Raw genomic sequence first — 20,135 nt, forward strand, 5'->3', positions numbered from 1 at the left:
CCTAGGGAGCCTGATACTGCATATGAATACCTAGCATACGTGGAGGAACTTCGCTCAAGGCTCTGGACCTTGACAGCCTTGAAAAGACATTTGGGGAAGGGGTTATGAGCAGGTGTTCCTCCTTTCCAGCATTATATACGGATCAAAAGGTTACTCCTTGCTTGAAATCAACACAGTAAGCCAAGTTGGTTTGAGTGAAAAGGGATTCTTTTTATTCACCACATCGCTGTGTCCGTTTCACTCATTTGTGATTTTTCTTAAATTTAAGTGTGGGGAAAATGAACAGCCGACACTTATTTCGCCCTATGTGGCTAGTAGGGCCAGGGCTTTCTCAAGGCTAGTCGTTACAATCCAGCATTCATGTATCATCGAGATGTCTGTACATTTTCAGGTTTGTGATAAAACAGTGTGTTTAAGTCGGTCTTACAGTCCAGCATCATAGTATCAACGAGATGTCGGTACATTTTCAGGTTTGTGATAAAACCGTGTATTTAACAACCAATTTTTGTCGGTCGTAAGGGTGAACGGGTCTCGTCGGGTCCTCGGATAAGGATTTATCCGACGAGACCAGCTCACAATCACAAATGAGTGAAACGGACACAACGATTTAGTGAATAAAAAGAATCACTTTCCACTCAAACCAACTTGGCTTACTGTGTTGATTTCAAGCAAGAAATTACCCTTTTGATACGTATATAACGCTGGAAAGGAGGAACGCCTGCTCATAAACCCTCCCATCCTCTCTTACGCCAATGACATGCAACTGATACTCACCCTCTCAGAAAAGACTACAAACACAAGCAAGAAGTTCACAGCCTAGATGACGGAAGTCGTCGAATAGATGAAGCCTATCTATCTTAAGATCAACACCGTCAAGACAGAAGTGGTGATCTTCAGCAAATGTACCTCACCACGGAATTCAAACTGGTGGCCATCTGAACTAGGACCCATACCCTCACCCAGCTCGCATGCCAGCAACCATGGGATGATCCAACTGGACAGCAAACTGGACATTAACACTCAAGTCAACTCCATCACAACACCCTGAGAACCAGCTTCAAGTGGCTCCCAGATCACACCGATAAAACCACCACCCACGCCCTCGTCACCAGCAAACCAGGCTACGGGAACACCCTCTATGCCAGAATCTCAAAACAACTAGCCAGGAGACAGCAAACCATCCATAACTTAGCAGCAAGACTAAGAAGCTAGAGAAGCTAGACTTCTGAACTCTCTCCATCATCCCTGCACACTGATATTGTCATTTATTCATGGGGGTGATTTAACCATCGCTCCAGACATTTCTATGATCTACCAGCCCAAAGGTACCCATCGCCCAAACAAAGTCCTTTAAGGCCTTATTGCAAACTTGTTGTAAACACTTATCTGTTGGACCCTAGGTGATAACAATTTTCACAGATAAAGATTTTCTTTCTACTCTTTACATCATTCACTAATATAGACTACCTATTTGCCACAAATGTATTCCTATAATGTGTAAGTAGCTTTAACATTCTTTTAGTGTTACACACCCCGATTGAATGCGCTAAATGCTGCCCTTGCACCTGCATTAATGACGAGATGGGTTGCGTTACTTGTTAATCCATCCGCCCTCTCTCACAACCTGGCGATCTGTTGGGCGTATAACTGGAGGGGACAGAGAAACTAGGTTTCCCAGGATTCAGGAGGAGACCATCCGGGTGCCCTGCATCGACTTCCCGGAGGACACACTCCCGTTGACTGCAACTTGAAGCGTGGCAATATCCTGCAGAACTGCGTGCAAGGCCACACAGATTATTCCGAGGAGAACAGCGTTCAGTCTGTCGTGAGCATGTCAGTAGTGGTGCGGTAAGCCATAATACTTTCTGTTCGGGCATTGTGCGAGGATTCACGCGATGAGATGTTGAGGCTAATCATAAAGAATGGCAGTTCTTGAAATATTGTGGGGTTACTTTCGAGGAAGACTGATATCTCCCTGATGTTACAAGACATTTGGGTGCGGGGAGAATTACAGTATATTTGGAGGTTGATACTAAGCTGTATTTTCTGCTCTGTGAGTTGCGCTTAATTTCTGCGATTGTCTAGTAATTCAGGAACAGTTTGGGATTCATGGATACTTGTTGGAAACTCCTTCGAGGCAGGTTGGGTTCCGTTTGCCTTTTTTAAGGAGTTCGGTATCTAGTGACATCGTATCCATTTTGTTTGGAACATTCCCTTGACAAGCAATATGGATATAGCTTTCTTAGTTGATACATACATATATTTTCACTTGCTATAAGAGGTCATAGGTGGTCTCTTCTATATGACAATCTCTATCAAAGACAGGTTTTCAAGGAACATACTATGGTTGACAGCACAAATTTGTATTATGTTCTTTTCTTCTCTTTTATACATAGCCATTAACAGGGGAACTCACAAGTTTTGGGAGAAAGAGAATGTCTGAAGAATTCTCGTGATTCTCCAAACCCCCTGTGATGTACTGGCTAGTGAATGGCATGTGTTGGAAGTAAGCAGTGGAACAGAATTCATGTTCTTTCTTCCCAGGAATCCTAAAGGATAGAAACATTCCTTATTTGTGTTACAGGTATTGTGTTCATAAATGTTTCTCAAAAATCACAGTCTTGGTAATAAGTAGGAGAATAAGTGATTATGTATTCATGGTGTCATGTCTTTTTTCCTTAGGTCTCCCTCCCTGCTGTTCCCTTCCTTTCCTTCTCTCCCTTGATCTGATCAACATTCTGTGCTTTATTATCAATTCTGAATTGAGACAATCAAGAGGTGGACTTGTTTAGCATCGCTTCAATCCTGAGGTACATCAAGGCTGTTACAATTCGCTTCTATGACCGAGAGATCAATGTCTATAAATGTAGATCACTCATCCACTGGTCTTAAAAACACACAGTGGCACCAGATCTCTGGCTGGTTACAAACCCTGAATTGGGGTTGAACAAAGCTATAGATGGTTTTTTCATCTAAGTGATTCTAACACCACCTCAAACATCAGTTGCTGGTATTCCCTTAAGATATATATCAAATGAAAGCCTAAATGATTTATAAAAAACAAAAAAGTGATTTGTGAGCATAAAATGTTTAAAATATTTGAAGAAATAAGTATTAACTTTGGAACCGATTCACATAGCGTGAAAAGCTACTTCTGGCTGTTCAACTTCAGGAATCAAAATATAAATATAGCAAAACTCTATATGTTTGAGCTATATGTGCCACAGAAGAGAAACAATTGAATTTTTGTTACTAATAAAGGAGAGTGAATTTTTGCCAACTACTTCATTAAACAGAGCAATAATCAGTCTCCAGTTTTTAAATTATTCAATGGGACAATTGAAGGTATTACAATAATATGTCGATTGAGTAGGAGGTTTTCCAAAGATCTCTCAGATATGCCCACATTTATCATTAAAGAATATCTGTTAAAATGACAACTAAAATGGTAACTAAAAACTGACTCTCTAAACGAGCCATTAAGAGAAGAAGAAACCAACATAGCTGTCACTCATTCAAGAAAACGAAAAGCAGATGGGAAGTAGGCCTCCTTTTAAATTCTTTATGAAATATTCTGCCCAACTCATTTCAGAAACAGAAATTCTGGATCAGCCTGGGATCGTTCCCAGTTTTTTATGATTACAGGGATACCAAATAAGGTAAGGATGACAGAGAGCTGGAAACTACCATCCAGTTTCACCAATTAATTTGGATGCAAGCTAAATGCATAGATGAAACACCCATAAATCTACAGCACTAAACAAGTAGTAAAATGATCGCTTATTTGTTTTCTACAGGGTAGATTTTTTCCATAATTCGTTAACAAGATTTTACACAACATATAATGAAAGGTTCTAATATATAGTTTTACAATCAGACTGCCTTGATGAACAATGAGATATAGGAAATGCGTGCGATAGAACAGTCTACGGTGAAATATTAGTGCTTCTAATATGTGGAGTCCCCCAGGCCTTAAAATGGGTAAAACTAAATTATTAGTAGCAATGTATAAGTAGAAAGGACTGGTCAGGCCTCTGTATCACGCTTTTTATCTTGAGTGTTGTAAGTGACGGCATAGACAATAGACGAAAGGACATTGTCACAAACACCAGCAGTCAGTCTGAGAAGAGATGCCGTTTTATCGGAGAGAAAGGTACACGTGTACACCTTGCTCCCTACCTCAGTATCAGAGGAATGGGATTAGTAAAAACAATCCACAGTAGAGGTGCTCTGGTTCTGTATGAAGATTTTACCCATGAACAGAAAGCTCATAGCTGAACTGCAGAGACAGAGCTGAATCAGAAATGCTGAAGCCTAGACTCATTGCTCATTAATGAGCAAAGAAAAACAAGCATTGGCATAGCCAATAGGTCTCGCCTTTGGGACCTTATAAGTGTTTAGCCATGCAACAGTTGCATAACTAAACACTTATAAGGTCCCAAAAGCGAGACCTATTGGCTATGCCAATGCTTGTTTTAACTGCTGCAATCTATTGAAGCCTCAGGGAGAACATCGAAAGTGATCGCGATCAAACATCAAAGCGGCTGACCTGCCGTGAAAGTAATCACTGTAAAGCGCGAGGCGCGCGCCCGCGCACATGCACTGTAGCTCTAGACTGGCAACACTTTTTGAAGCCCTCACAAAATGTCTCGCCAGACCAGCGCATACGCTGGGTCAGGCGAGACCTAATCAGCACATCGGGACACTTTCACAGAGGCAAGAAGTTGTTTCAGCTAGTGGCTATAAAGTGTTTTACTAGCTGGTGTGCCTAGCAAACCATCCAAAATTAGTCGTCAGCTTGAAATTCGAGACACTACCACCACACTGTACTTCAGAACACATTCTAGATTTTATTATTTCCCCCAATGCACTGGTGTTAAATTGGCTACACTTTTAAAAGCACATATTGTTTTCGTAGAAGAAAAAAGCAAAAATACATTAGTAACATGCTGAGAAAAAACGGAACTACCAATAAGACTCTACCCCATTACATCAATGGCTGAATGTTATTGGTACGCCAATTACATGCTACTGTTGGCACAGTAACAAAGCCGAAGTAACATTTCAGACAACAACTGAAAATCACACAAAAGGGGTTTGTTTCTTTCAACTGAATGAACCTCGAGGGATTGTTCTATTAATAATTCATTAGCTGTATATTTTATGAAGGTGGCAGGGTCTTAGGAAATTCTATTGAGTGCCATATACAATTACAGGCTCCATACTATATGCAAGTTATGATCTTCATGGTTTTATTTTCACAATACTTATTAGACTACTCAGAACGTGCGACTACCTCTGCTTGTACCATTTAGTCCCTAGCGGTGTTAAGGAGGAGTAGGGGCACGTTTGTAAGTCACATTTATTTCAAATGATGAATGTTAGTATCTCTGTTCTGTGACTTTGAAAAGTTTATGCTGAGAGCCAGACAGAGTCTACAAGAATTCACATGCAGGGCTAAATCTATGCTTATGAGGTGACAAAGGGGTTACATTCCAATGGAAATGACTTTCTCCTAAAACATACATTCAGCCTGCAGAAGGTTTTGATCTTCAATCTCCTGAAAGCAGCTCTATTCAAATAAAAAACCAGCTCAGTTGACGAATACTGCGAATGTATCCCTACTATTGTGATTTAAGCAGGAACTCTGTTATGGAACATGAAATGAATGTCATGGAGCCCACATCAAGAGCTCTAGTTCACAGAAATCAAAAGTGCACACCCGTTTGGGACCCCTACAAGCTTTTAAGAATAAGTGAATATTATGGCGCTACTTTAATTAAGCAAACACAAGGAGATGATGGACGGAGCGCTGAAACGGTTCAGAAACTAAACCCAGTCACAGATCTGGGTTGAATCCATCATCGTTCTTTAGCTCACTTCGCCACCCCAGTTCAGACCCAGCCATATGCAAATCAGTCTTGATCCCCCTCATCGGCCAGGCTAGCTTGAATCCAGTGGCAAAGTGTAATTAAAACAGTTCACATCAGTCCCTCTCCTACTCGCTTCTTAGAGGTACTTTTGTAGACAGTTACAACTTAATGTAATGTTAGCAAATATTAACAGAACATACAACTAAAAATGTGTGGCATCGCAAAGGTGATCGGATAGGACAATCTGGCCAGATTTGGATAAATAGGTCAACAATAAAATTAAATAAACTTGGCCTTCGTTAATGCTTAACCCTATATTCAAACTAAAAAAGAAGAGCTTGCAGCCTGTACTTTATGTCCATCTTAAAGCATCTTCTAAGCTGTTATACTTTACTAAGTGCTTACTATGTAACTTATATTATTTTTGTGTGTCTTGATACCACCTATACTTCCCTGTGAAGCGCTCTGATACCCGCAAGAGTCTTGTTCGCGCTATACAAAACCGTTAAAATAAAAATTAATTCACCTGGCTTTACTGATGTACAGACCAACTTTAGAGAACTGTTATCATCGCATGATAAGAATACACTCCAACAAAAAAAAATCAGCTTGTTCAAGCTAGTAAATGTTTTTTTTACTACATTTTTTTCCCATGGGAGCGCAAGAGCGCTCCCAGGGCTGGTTTAAATTCTATTTTTATTAAAAAATACAGTTTCAAAAAGGGTTATGAAATTGTCAGGGGGCCAGTCCTCCTGACAAACGGCTGACCTGCTGTTGGGCCTTGATTGTTTTTGAGTGTATGTTTTTCCCATGGGGGTGCGACTGCGCCCTCAAGGGAGGAATAATATTAAACAACTAAAAAAAATTGTGACATTGTCAGGGGGTCAGCCCTCTTGACAAACTGGCTGACCCCTATTGGGCTCTTTATTTTGGGGAATGTGTGTTTTCCCTTCGGGGGGGGGGGTATATATCTATCTATATATCTATCTATCTATCTATATATATATTTATTCCTTTTACTGGATCCGCAAAAGAATTCCAGCCTCACCACACAGGCTCGTTTTTAAAGCAATTTGAGTTTATTCAGCAAGTAAAGCATATATATGTATCTTTTATTTTTTTTCTTAACTTGTTGTGGTCGCCACTAGGTAGGTATAGTTTGGCGTGCATTTTCATAGTATGAATATATTTATATTTTTTTTATATTAAACAATTAGGAAATAAAATGTAGAACACCTTAGAAATTCAATGAAAAAACAAAGGTTACAGGGACGCTATAGTTAAGTTCAGATTTTACACACAGAAAACCATAGAAATTCAGCAGTTATACTTTTTTTTTTTTTAAACATATTTTTATTGCCATTTTCATATTTCACACATCGTACATCATACAAAGTTATCGAATAGTGAGGTTAGACTGTATATTCCATGGTGGTACATAATATCTGTATATACTGGTGATACATCAAGTGGGAGCATAAACAACTTACAGATATATCGTGATGAGTGTACCCTGTTGTCTCAGGTTCCAGACATGGCACAGGAACTGGGGTGTAACGGGGCATAACCTAGGGAATGGGCATGGAAGAACCTCTCCAGAATCTCTAGCGAGGGTATGGAACGTCGTATGGGTAAGGCACCACTGTGACTCACGGTTGCCTATCAGATTCGATTCGATCTGAAGCCACGATAGCACCCCTGATGCTGGTGTTCGTGTGGAGTTCATGCGGTCGTTATTTCGAGAGATTGGTTGGGTGGGGTCTGTGACTGCGTGTGCAGGGCTGACAATGTGGGCGGGCTGTCTGTTGGATCTGCTCCCGGGGTTAGCTGCTTGAACTGATATAATAGCATGGCCCATTCCATAGATATTGGGTGTTTGCGGACCCCTCTCACCTCCTCCTCCCGTAATGTCTCCTCCTCAGCCGCCGCCCATTTGTGTGTTGCTCCCACCCAAGCCGCCAGCGGTGGACCGGTGGGGGAGCGCCAGTGCATGGCGATGCTGCGTTTGGCTAAGAGCACCGCAAGGGAGAGAAAACGGGTCCGCACCTTGTGCTGCTTACTTGCGCGAAAGACGCCTATGGCGCAGGCCTCCCACGTGTTCATGCAGGCCAGCCCTGTGAGAGTACCCAAAGCAGTATGAATATGGTGCCAGAAAGTTTTAATGACGGAACAGATCCAAAACATATGCTGGAAATCCGCATTCCGTTCGTGGCATCTGGGACATAGGAACTGAGTGTCGGGGTAGAATCGTTGGAGGCGTGCAGGCGTTAAATAGGCCCTGTGCAGAATGTAATATTGGATATTCTTAAAGCGTGCGTTTCTTGAGACCTTCTTAGGGTACTCCAAAGCCCTCTCCCACTCCCCATCATGTAGTGCGCGCCCGATTTCAGCCTCCCAGGTAGCCCTCAGGGTCTCCAGTGGTTTATTAGTCAATTCCCGAATGGCTTTATAAAGCCATGTCGTTAAATGTTGCCCTGCTCCCATGTGTAGGATCGTGTGAAGAACTGGATGTGTGCGTGGTTCCCGTTTGATTAGGTCCTGATATGGTCGGTAGCTATCTAGGAGTTGGCGGTGAAGCAGGAATTGTCCCGGGGGAAGATCGTATTCTGCCACAAGACTGTGGAACGGTCTTAGTTGCCCGTCCTCAAAAAGGGACTCCACTTCCGTTATACCACACGATGTCCACGTGCGGACCGCGTTTGTTGTGTAGTAGTGTTCCTGTTTGGGCCATCCCGCCAGGGTGATTCAGCAGTTATACTTATAGTTATCTCAAGTATCTATAACTTCTGCCCTAAGGCAACTATAACTCGGGCCCCCACCATGCACAGTTTTCTCATCAATAATTTCACTGGAAATGTTGCAATGATATTATCAAGTATGTCAGAGAAGATGACAAGTGTGATATAATATGTGGGGTAATAAGCAGTGCATGGCGAGGGCGTGAGTTATAGTCATGTTTGGGCATGTGTTATAGTTACCTGAGATAACTATAAGTATAACTGCTGACTTTATATGGGTTTGTGTGTGTAAAATCTGAATCTAACTTTAACGCCCCTGTAACTTTTGGTTTTTTCAGTGAATTTCTAAGGTTTTCTAAATTTTATTTCTTAACTATAATGTCCCTGTAACCTTTGCTTTTTTAAGTGAATTTCTATGTTTTTTAATGCTATTTCCAAGCTATAACATCCCTGCAACCTGGGGGTGTGAGTGGGTGTATGAGTGGTTGTGTGAGTGTGTGGTGGGTGTGTAAGTGCGTGTGTGAATGGCTGTGTGGGTCTGTGAGTGGGTCTGGGAATGGCTGTGTGGGTATGTGAGTAGGTGTGTGAGTGGCTGTGTGGGTGTGTGAGTGGTTTGAGGGTCTGAGTGGGTGTATGGGTGTGAGAGTTGTTGTGTGGGTGTGTGAAAGCTATGTGGGTCGTTGAGTGGGTGTGTGAGTGGTGTTGAGGGTCTGTGAGTGTTTGTGTGGGGGTGGGGGTGTGAGTGAGTGTCTCAGTAGGTGTGTGGATCTGTGAGTGAGTGTATCCTTTTTATATGAATTGTGGTCTGGATTTGGACAATTTCTTGTCCTTGAGGGGTCCCTCACAGACCCCTCCATTAGTCCAATGCAGTCAGGGTACCTCTACCCTGACCCCTGATATCACTTTTTTACTTTATTTTCCCCGCTGGAATCCAAGTGCCGATGAACAAAATGGCATCCGCAACTTTCCTTTCAGGTTGCGTTCAGCCAAACACAGTATTGCTTTTGGCGCATGAATTTCCAAATCCAAGAGGAATCGAGGAGGATCCGCGTCCCTAGATATACAAATTTGGATTTTAATTAATATCTCGAAAACAACTGAACGGATTTACACCAAATAACAAAAAGGGTTCTTTCTGGACCAAGAGCTACCTTCCTGCCAAATTTGGTGTAGCTCCATTCGGCTGTTCGGGCTGTAGTCTTGTCTAAAATCTCTATGGAAATTAACATGGGAAAAAACACTTTGTTTGACCCCCTCCTCCTTCTTGGCCCACGCTTGACGGATCACCCTGAAACTTTCCATATACAACAAGAATCACCAGCACACGTTTTTGGGAACATTTCATAAAGATTCGTCAAACGGCACCAAAGATATAGGCAAGTAAAAAAACACTTTTCCTATGGAAACATGGTCCTAACTATAACTACCTACCTGATCACGCTGTGAGGGCAACGGCTTCATTCCTACCAGCGCCGTGAGGGGAATGGCTTCACTTTCACCAGCGCCGTGAGGGGAACGGCATCCTGCTCCCTCCCCTGCACGCCTCACATCGCACCGTGAGGGCAACGGCTGCAGCTGGGGACTACATCACCCAGCTGCTACAGGGACCGGCGCACTAGTGACGCCATCGACGCGCCCAGAGGCGCCTTAAATGAAGGGAGCGCCGAACGCTCTGGGGGCTCACAGGTTCTCCTACCTGATCACGCTGTGAGGGCAACGGCTTCATTCCTACCAGCGCCGTGAGGGGAATGGCTTCACTTTCACCAGCGCCGTGAGGGGAACGGCATCCTGCTCCCTCCCCTGCAAGCCTCACATTGCGCCGTGAGGGCAACGGCTGCAGCTGGGGACTACATCACCCAGCTGCTACAGGGACCGGCGCACCAGTGATGCCATTGACGCGCCCAGAGGCGCCTTAAGTGAAGGGAACGCCTCCCGCCTCGCGGGACGCGCGCGGGCGGCGCCGGGCTAAGCCCGGGCAAAGGGCGGGCCGTCTGTGGCCGTCCGGGGCAGGACGAGGCAGGGCTGGGCCACCCTTTTAACATCCAGAGGAGGCTGCAGAGAGCTCACCAAGGTACTGCTTTGTTGCTAAAAAATAGAGGGGATTGTGGCCTACCACCTTGCGGTTAACATTCGATAATTGGGCCCCCTGGAAGCTTATTATAAGGGATCACCCAGCTTCAAGTTACGCAGTGACACTGACATTATAGTGCATAAGTAGAATGGCTGCAAAAGTACAAACTCGATCTGCCAAATTGAGCACCAAGGGCCATTTAAACTTAAGACAAATGAGCAACTCAAAAGGAATTCCCCCCCAAGTACCAGCGCAGCAGACCGCAATTGATAGAATGTTGCTCAAGGCTATCGGCGAAATTTCAAACGAAATTGAGCGTACTGAGAGACGGCTCTCATTAACCCCTCAATTGAGCCAATTTTCGTCGCCTGATACCAATATGCCAATGACCAATCATGATTTGCCTCTGGAGACCCCGCTGACAATCATTACTTCTGTACAGACAACTCCCATTAGGGGCACAGATGTAAACGGTAAAGGGGTTAAGATACGAGCTGTCAAGAAAAAGGGGAACAGTAAGAGGCAACCTGGGTATAAAAAGGCCAGAAATCGTCTGGTCCCGAACTACCCAGATGTTGTAGCTGCAGAAGATAGTAGGGACCAAGTATTGGATATACAGGTACCCCCTGGGTGGGTGTCCCATATTATCAGTGATCTACAGTCATATTTTGAGCAACTTATCAATGCTCAGACGAAACAAATCCTGAGTAGGTTGGATAAAGTCGTCTCTCTAGTGAAGCTAAGGGGGGGAGGGGTAGGCAACACTCTCTTACCACCATTGACCAATAATTTGGTGACAGCGTCAATGAGTATAAACCCATTGATTGCACAAATAACTAAAACTACGGAGGAAGAGCAGCCTAATAAAAATACGCCCACCACCCCATTAGATAATCCCGTAGCAGGTCCCTCTAATGTTAACATAAGACCATCATTATTGCCAATCCCGAACCACTCACATAGCGATAGAACACACACAAGCCCTCCTTCGAACATAGCCTCTGCAAACTTGGCGCCACCGCACAATTTGTTGGGCCCGCCCCAACCTAGAGAAACACCTTCTATTAAACCCGTCAATAACGGGTCTTGTTTAAATTTACACCCAGAGGCGGCCCCATATGTCATCATACTCACGGGGGTCCCAGAGTTAAAACCTGGTTATACAGAATTGCATGACGAGCTTAAAAACAAAGTCACGCATTGGCTGAACAAGAACAGGCCATTGCCGATGGACGTACAGGGGGAAATTTTGCATGTAAGAAGGGTAAGGTGGCTAGGGAATAGGCAAAAGAATGCAGTAGGTGACTGTGTGGTGGTAAATTTTAGGGACTACAGAATAGTCAATCACATACTAAGTTGGGGCCCGGCTGCTCACAGTAGTAATATTAGCTCTTTACCTTTGGGGTCCTTCTATGTTAATGGAAGAAGCACTCTGTTTGGAAACTGGGCCCATCAAGACACAGACTAGCGTTCTTGGGGTGGCAAGGATTTTTATGGAACAAAGTCATATGCTCTCCCGGGGAGCCAAGGTAGATTAGCCCTGAGGAACAGGTTTGATCCCCTTACGTCCCTGGAGGAGTTGGACTGACTGCAAGGGGCGAAAGATCATGTTGAGCAAACTCTCGTAGAGCTGAATACTGCTCAAATTACCTCCACAACTATGGCCCCTTGTCACCCTAAGACGAGTAAAATCTGCACTCATTACCCAATTGGGGGGAGGATCCCAGATAAAATTATTGTAACTGAATGCACAACAGGAAATATGTCGGGTAGTTCTGCATGCTTACAGGAGGACAAGATTACTGAGGTAGTAGCCCATGTGTCCCCACAATTACAGTACCCACAAGCTGTTCAGGCTATGCTAGCGATCAATATAGATGTAAGCACTGGAGTATCTGACCACACTACCTATAATAACCTTGGCCCAAAAGGGAGACAATCACAAGAGGGGATTGAAATGGTCTCATGGAATATAGCTGGGTTGTCCTCCAAATTTCATAATCAGGAGTGGAGACAATATATAACCAGATTTCATGTAATATGTTTGCAGGAAACTTGGGTGGTGGACCACAATCCCTTTCATTTAGCAGGGTACAAGTGTTTCTCTGTTCCCGCACAGAAATTGGCCCCGGGAAGAGCAACGGGAGGGCTAATTATTTATGTGGATTTGCAGCTAGAAGGAGTGTGGACCGATTTAAATTGGAACTCAGCTAACACACAAGCTATTGGGTGTCAGGCAAGCAGGCTAAATGCCATCCTGATTAATGTATATAATGCCACAGCAGGGAGTGGGAAGGGGTGAATAATATATGACCTGGATAATTGCCTGACTCGAGAGTTGGATCAAAGGAAGACAGCTATGGCCCGTGTGTCGTTTTGGTGGGAGACCTAAACTGTCACCTGTGCCCTAATTCAAGATCGCTGGAGGGTGTTTGGTCTGGTTGCACATTGGCAAAAGGGCCGCATTTTGAACACACCCCGGAAGGGCTGGAGTTAGAGAGGGTCCTGAAAAATCAGGCGTTAAGGCACACATTAGACCTGGTGGGTTCCAAAGATGGCTGTGAGGTCACTCCAACATTTAAGGGAAGAGGGTATTGCTCCATTATAGATTATATAGCTGTCTCTCATCTATTCCGGGATTGGATAAATGAGGCAGACATTGAATGGAGCATATTTAGTGACCATAACCCATTAGTATTGAAGATTAAGAACTGGTCTTCCCGTAACGCAAAGAAAAGGGTCAAGGCAACTAGCACAGTGAGGACAACCGATCAAGGGAGACGCCTCAGATGGGCAAAAGTGGATGGGGATGCCTTCTATAGATCCTTAATGGAGAAAGGCAAAGAGATGATTGGGGTGTGCCTAGATCCCTCAATGGAGGGACATGTTGTGGTTAAAGCTTTTGAGTCCGTGGCACACCTCATAGATGGTCTATTAAAATCAACCTCGAAAGTGGAAGTCAAATCCTCCCCAGATGGTTTAACAAAAACTGCTCCCGGGCCCACAAAGAGTTAAAAGAATGTTTAAAAATAGTCCCAAGAGACAAGACGCGTATTGCACAGTGCAGGATCGCATATAAAAAAGCAATCAAACAAAGGAAACTGGCACTCCAATGATAGGCATGGGAAGACCTACGGGACGCAGCAGATAGAAGAGATTCAAGTGCATTCTGGAAAATAATAAACAAACCTTGTTTCCAGGATACTGCTGCCCCAGTAATTGGTACAACCATTCTCCCGGAGCAATGGTCTGACCACTTTGAATTACTGTATAATCATTCAATAGAGAACTCTAGGGGTGATGGGAGACTCTGCCCATGGGTGACTAAAATCGAATTCACATTGGAGGAAATGGTAGTGGGCATCCAAGGGTTGACACAAAATAAAGCCCCAGGCCCGGACGGAATTCCCCCAGATCTCTACTTAAGTAGGGTTGACCTCTGGGCCCCAATCCTAACAAGGGTAATAAATACAGCGATTGCAACGGGCATGCCACGATCCTGGTCAGAGGCTATAATAGTCCCAATTTTCAAAAAAGGAAAAAAGGATGATCCGCAGTGTTACTGACCCATATCCCTAATTGACGTGACGGCCAAAGTCCTGGGGCGAGTAGTTTTAAATCGCCTATTAGATTGGGCTGAAGAACACCAAATAATTACAGACTTGCAATATGGGTTCAGGACCGGAAAATCAACTACAGACCAGTGCCTGAATCTTTATTTATTAGTGGCTAAATACACCCTTGCAAGTGATCAGGCTGTATATCTGGGGTTCATGGATCTCTCAGCCGCTTTCGATCATGTCAATAGGGAAAAGCTCTGGGATCTGATGATCAGACTAGGGGTAGATCAGGGCCTAGTTGACATCTTAAGAGCACTCCACTGGAACACCTCTGCTAAAGTGCGTTTTAATCTGGAGGGTGATACTACGGCACCCTTCCCTTGCACCAGCGGGGTGAGACAGGGATGCATCCTGGCCCCGTTCCTGTTTTTATTGTACATAAATGAGTTAGAACAGGCATTATGTAAACTGAATGTAGATACCCCTAGAGTAGGCTCCCGACCAGTCCCCGTGTTGTTGTATGCAGACGATGCAGTACTTTTAGCCCGCACACCCAAAGGTCTTCAGAGTTTGTTAGATGGGTTCGTCAGCTTTATGGCCAGTTTAGATCTATCGGCTAACCTAACTAAGTCTTATGTACTGCTGGCTGGATCTAAACCTTGTAAAAAGTTCTTATATAAAATAGGCACATACAAAATGGAACAGGCTAAGACCTTTCCCTATCAGGGTTTACTTTTTGATGGGCTTTTAAATTTTAAACTTTTAATTGAAGAGCGGAGCTCAAAATTAGTGGCATCCACAGGGGCCATAATGAGCTACGGGCGTAGGCTGGGCAGGTGGTCTCCAGAACAGGTTATGCACCTATACGGCTCAATCTGCTGCCCCAAAGTAATGTATGGGGCTGAAGTTTGGGGTTTTGCATGTACCCAACAAATACAGATTTAGGAGAACAAATTCCTGAGAAAGATCCTCCAAATTTCACAAAGTACATCGGCCCACATTACTCATGCTGAATTGGGAAGGGTACACATGGAGGATCTGATTAAGGTCAGACCTCTTATAGCTTGGCTAAGAATTTGGTCCAATAGGGAGGCAGGTTTGAGCAGACAAATAATTAGAGACTGTATGGAGAGAGACAAGGGAATGTGCATTCCATGGCTGAATTCTATAAGGACTGCTCTGGAGGGATTAGGTTGTAAGGATCTCTTTTTTAACCCAACAACAATAATCCCCGAGGACAAACTTAGAATTAAAAGAATTTTTTACGCAAAAGAGACTGCACGTAGAGCGGCTCTTGAAGAAAGAAAGCCCACTGTCCGTGCCTACAGTATGGTAAAGACAGTAGAAGGTATGGAACCGTACCTCGCCCTTATGCACAATGCACAGGATAGGTTTTTAATCACCCGATTTAGGCTCAACCTTTTACATCACTTGTTGGCTGATCCACTTGGCTTTACTGTTACAGTTGAGCAGAAGGGTACCTGCGGCTGCGACAATAGGTCTCCGCAGGATACCCTTCACTTTGTTTTACTATGCCCTTTTTATTCGGCACCCAGACGTAGCTTTTTACTAAGGATTTGAAAACAAATGAAGTTTAGACATGCCAAGGTTGCTCTTTTATACTTACAAAGGTCTGAGAACCCACTGACATTGGCTTGCACCATGAATTTTATTAAAGTTGCAATAAGACTTAGGAACACTAGGGGGCAATATTGAATGAACTGATGATAAAATGTACTTTGCGAAACCTAATGTAATTGAAATGCACTGAAATGATGTTTTTTAAATGTATTACTGTACTTTTATGATATTTTTTAAATATCGAATAAAGGATTTGAAAATGAAATGATATATATATATATATCCTACTGGCGGTCACCAGTAGGCAGTTATAGTTAGGATATAGTAGGATATAGTTTCCACAGGAAAAGCATTTTTGTATTGCTAATAACTTGAGGGCCCAACAGGGGGTCAGACCATTTGTCAGCAGGGCCAACCCCCTGACAATTCCGCGTACTTTTATTTTTATAAACACATATTTTAAGAAAACGAATGCCCCCTGAGGGGATCAGCCAGTTCACCACGATGGCCAACAGCTCCCCAAACACTGGTCCCTGCTGCTTCTTGAGATCAAAGGTTGATTTGTGGCTTCTGGAAATTATTTTTATACTGGCTTTTGACCAGCAGCTCCCCCAACAATAAATTTTGCATAAGTATGCTGTGATATTTGGTTTGTGATAATGTGAAGTAATACTGTGTCTTTTTTGCCTTTTTTAAGTGCCTTTGGAGAACTTGCAGATTCACTCAAAAAGTAAGTTTTTGTTTACTACTGCACACATTTTTACAGACGCAGACACCCACCGACTGATTTAGTGATTTCGATTTAGAACAATACTTCTGCCTTTTATGTAGGACAGAGTTTTAGAAGGATGATTTTAGCCGGTAAGCTGAGATGGCGTATCGGTGTATAACTGCTGCCCAGGCCCTAACTCTGGTTATGGAGGACAGCTCTAAGCCAGGATCAGAGACTGAGATAGCAGATACTGAGACAGCATTTGAGGGAGAGGAAAATGGAGTAGAATCTGGAAGTGATTTTTCAGTCGACGGAGTTCCATCTAACAACTCATCTTCCAGTGATTCAGAGGGACATTAATGATGGCAGTTGTGCTGTCCCTTCGCAAGCAAAGTCTGTGCAGCGGGGGAACCGTAGCAGGTCAGACCAACCCAGAGAGCCAACAAACGCAGCAGTAAGCACAGATGGAGTGCTCTCTTGGCAGCCCCCAACTTTAGTTCAGACCCAAATTCCACCATTAACTAGCAACACTGGATGTAAAGTCAATACGGCCAACTTTTTGCCAATTGACTACATCCATCTCTTTTTGGATGTCGACCTCCTTGATCAAATTGTGCAGCAAATAAAACTGCATGCCAAACAATTTCTGAGGGAGCCGCGCGGAGGCACTCTGGGGCCTCATTCTAGGGAACACTAGTGGACTCCCACTTCGCTTGAGGAGTTGAAGATATTTTTGTGCCTTACGCTCAATATGGGAATAGTGCAGAAACCAACCTTGCAGTCCTACTGGTCTACATGCACAGTTTGGGTAACCCCCATCTTCGCACTGTACATGAGCAGAGATCGTTTTTTGCTGTTGCAGCGTATACTACATTTCAGTAACAATTCCGCTGCATTGCCTCCGGGCCATCCAGACCATGACAGTTTGTTCAGAATTCGGCCTGTCATGGAACATTTGTCTGCCAGGTATCCAGAGATTAATATTCTTGGAATGAATATAATCATTGATGAGGTTTTGATCCTTTACAAAGGGTGGCTGCTGTTCAGGCAGTACACTGCGGGCAAAAGAGCTCGCTATGGCATCAAGTTGTACATTCTGTGTGAGAGCTCTACTGGCAATGCGTACAGTTTGAGAGTGTATACAGAGAAAGACTCCACTCTAAACCCTGTAGGTTGCCCTCCCACGCTTGAAGTCACAGGAATGATTGTAGGGGAGCTTGTTCAGCCACTCCTTGACAAAGGTTATAACCTTAATGTGGACAATTTCTATATGGGGTAGAGCTGTTCAGTGAGCTGTACAAAGCTGGCACTGTGGCATGCGGTATAGTTCATTGTCGCCAAAAAGGATTCCCATAGTAGCCTGTTTGTAAGATGCTCCAGAAATCCCAGAGCAATGCATTGCATTCCAACAAACTGCTTGCAGTCAAGTTCTCTGATAGTCATGATGTGTACATGCTCACTACAATTCATGATAAGAGCACTTCCTCCATCACGGTTTGAGGTCAGATGGCCGAAGTTCACAAGCCCACCCATATACTTGATTACAACAAGTACATGGGCGTGGATAAGAACGACCAGGTTCTTCAGTCATACAATGCACGTTGTAAAACTTACACTTGGTACAAGAAACTGTTTCCTCACCTGATCCAGATGACAATATACAATGCCTTAAGTTGAAGACTTGTATCTTTCCCGGACTTTCAGTTGTCCATCACTGAAAGCATTACTGCTACAGAAGCAGCAGCCTCCACTTCATATTCCCTGGAGGCTGCGGCAAGCCTGTAGGATCGACACTTTGCTGACCGCATTCTTGAAACAGATAAAAAGATTTGACTGTGTTGTCGTCAACCTTTTCAAGATAGCCGACAGGTGAGGAGCTCCAGCCGGGAGCTCCCTGGCTAGGGATTGCCTTTTTGACTCTATTCCCCTTGAAACTACCCCTTCCTTGGACCTTTATACACACATGGGGTTCTTCTGGACTGCGGTCCTTCGATTCTCCTTTTCCCGCTATTGAATTCGAAACTTCTGAATAATCTACCGACCACGGAGCCCTAGCAAAATGGCCGATGCCCGGTGGAGCTACCTCGGTAGCTATAGAGGAGAGTGGCTGTGGATCACCTCCTCGGCCGTCACCTACCCAGCCGGACATTGGGCACAGATTCCTCGTCTATGCTCTGTGTCTCCTTCCTCCCTCACCTTCCGACGTATCATCGATGATCTGCCGAGCAAATTCAGCGCGGCCGTTGCCCGATCGAGATGTCTGGGTAGCTGTGGAGGATATGGGCTGGGGATCACTACTCCGGCTGTCTCCTGCCTTTCGGGCTTGATTGCAGTTGCTTGCCGACCGGTGCCCCCGAGCTTGTTTTCATTTTTGGAGTCTGAGAAGGCGTGTCCTACTGGTCCCCGCTGCTGTCTCCCTCGTCCGGGGCTGCTGCCTAGGCGCCCTAGCGGACTTCCTCTGAACGACTACACTGCTGCCCCGAGCATGTGCACGTTGACGGCCCGATTGAGGAAGGCGATCTCCAGCCTTCCTACCGCCTTGATCCTGTTGCTGCCCCTTCCCCCATCCAGTCCTTCCCTGTGGATTCTGCCCCCTTGTGGTTTTATGGATTGGATTTTTGTGTATCACGCCATTTTGTGATAATGATATCGGTGCCCGTGACCTGGGTCCTCCATCTTGGCGGCTGCGACTGTTTCTCTTGCCGCTGGACTGCTCCCTGTGTCGCCAGACTGACCTCTACCTCAAGTCGACCCCCCTAGGGGTCTGCTGCACCCCTCTCATCTTGTACAGTCATTGCGACACTGGATGTGGTGATTGCTGGTCCCCACCTTGTTTGATTTGACTTTCTCTTTGACTTTTTGGTTCCCCTGAAGTTCTTTCCCCCTTGCCAGTCTGCCTGACCCGATCGGCATTTCAACCCCATTTTTACTTCTCCTCCTTTACCTTCTATGCCCCATAGGATGTGTGTCTATGTTATGCTATGCTCTAGGAACTCATGTTACTGTGTAACACTGTTTTTTTCCCTACATTATACTAGGCTCCAGTAACGGATATAATTTATAACTCGCTAATCCTCATGTAAAGCGCATTGATACCTCCGGGTCTAGCCAGCGCTATATAAAACTCTGCAAATAAATACAATAAATTGTCATTGTATGCTCTAAGCAGGGAAAGAGGCTGGAGAGTTGTGCCCATCTCAGCAAGCCCTGTGTTTTTACTACCTGCTTTATGTTGTACCATACAAAGTGAAGTATTTGACTGAGGTGGAGCTGCCGTTAGGTAAATCTTTCAATGGCTGTGCATCGAAACCTACCTTACATGGGCCACTACTTCACTAGGCAAGCAGTCATAACATTTTAGTCCCTCTACTTGAGGAAATCATGGAGATTCTCATGGCCTACTCGACACCTTTATCCGCTGTCAGAACGTGGTATGTGTTCTGTTGGCCGACTGAAGTCCTTTATAGTCCCCACACTGCACATAATGGTGAACGGGGCGATAGCGGCGCTGTCACGGCGTATCCTGTGTGGCAAAATGTTAAAGGCTTGATTATGTACAGGTTTCCCTAGGTGCCTGTTGAGCTAGGGTCCAAAAGCTAC

The 20,135-nt window shown here is 44.4% G+C and overlaps 2 protein-coding genes across 15 annotated transcripts in view; one reads left to right on the plus strand and one right to left on the minus strand.

Annotated features, from left to right (window-relative positions):
* Nucleotides 1–20,135, minus strand: part of DEAF1 (DEAF1 transcription factor) — a 357,225-nt gene that overhangs the window by 309,850 nt on the left and 27,240 nt on the right. The gene's annotated exons all lie outside the window — the stretch shown is intronic.
* Nucleotides 1–20,135, plus strand: part of TMEM80 (transmembrane protein 80) — a 298,952-nt gene that overhangs the window by 114,127 nt on the left and 164,690 nt on the right. For 2 of the 8 annotated variants that reach the window (XM_085644858.1, XM_085644854.1), the window contains exon 2: nucleotides 16,521–16,553. The exons of the other annotated variants lie outside the window; for them this stretch is intronic. Coding sequence is in view for 1 of the 2 variants with exons in the window: in XM_085644854.1 (XP_085500980.1) it covers nucleotides 16,521–16,553 (33 nt within the window). In the remaining variant the exon portion in view is untranslated. The remainder of the gene's footprint in view (nucleotides 1–16,520; nucleotides 16,554–20,135) is intronic. 8 annotated transcript variants of the gene reach the window in all.

Source organism: Triturus cristatus, chromosome 3_1 (genome assembly GCF_964204655.1).
Source record: "Triturus cristatus chromosome 3_1, aTriCri1.1, whole genome shotgun sequence".
NCBI lineage: Eukaryota > Metazoa > Chordata > Amphibia > Caudata > Salamandridae > Triturus > Triturus cristatus.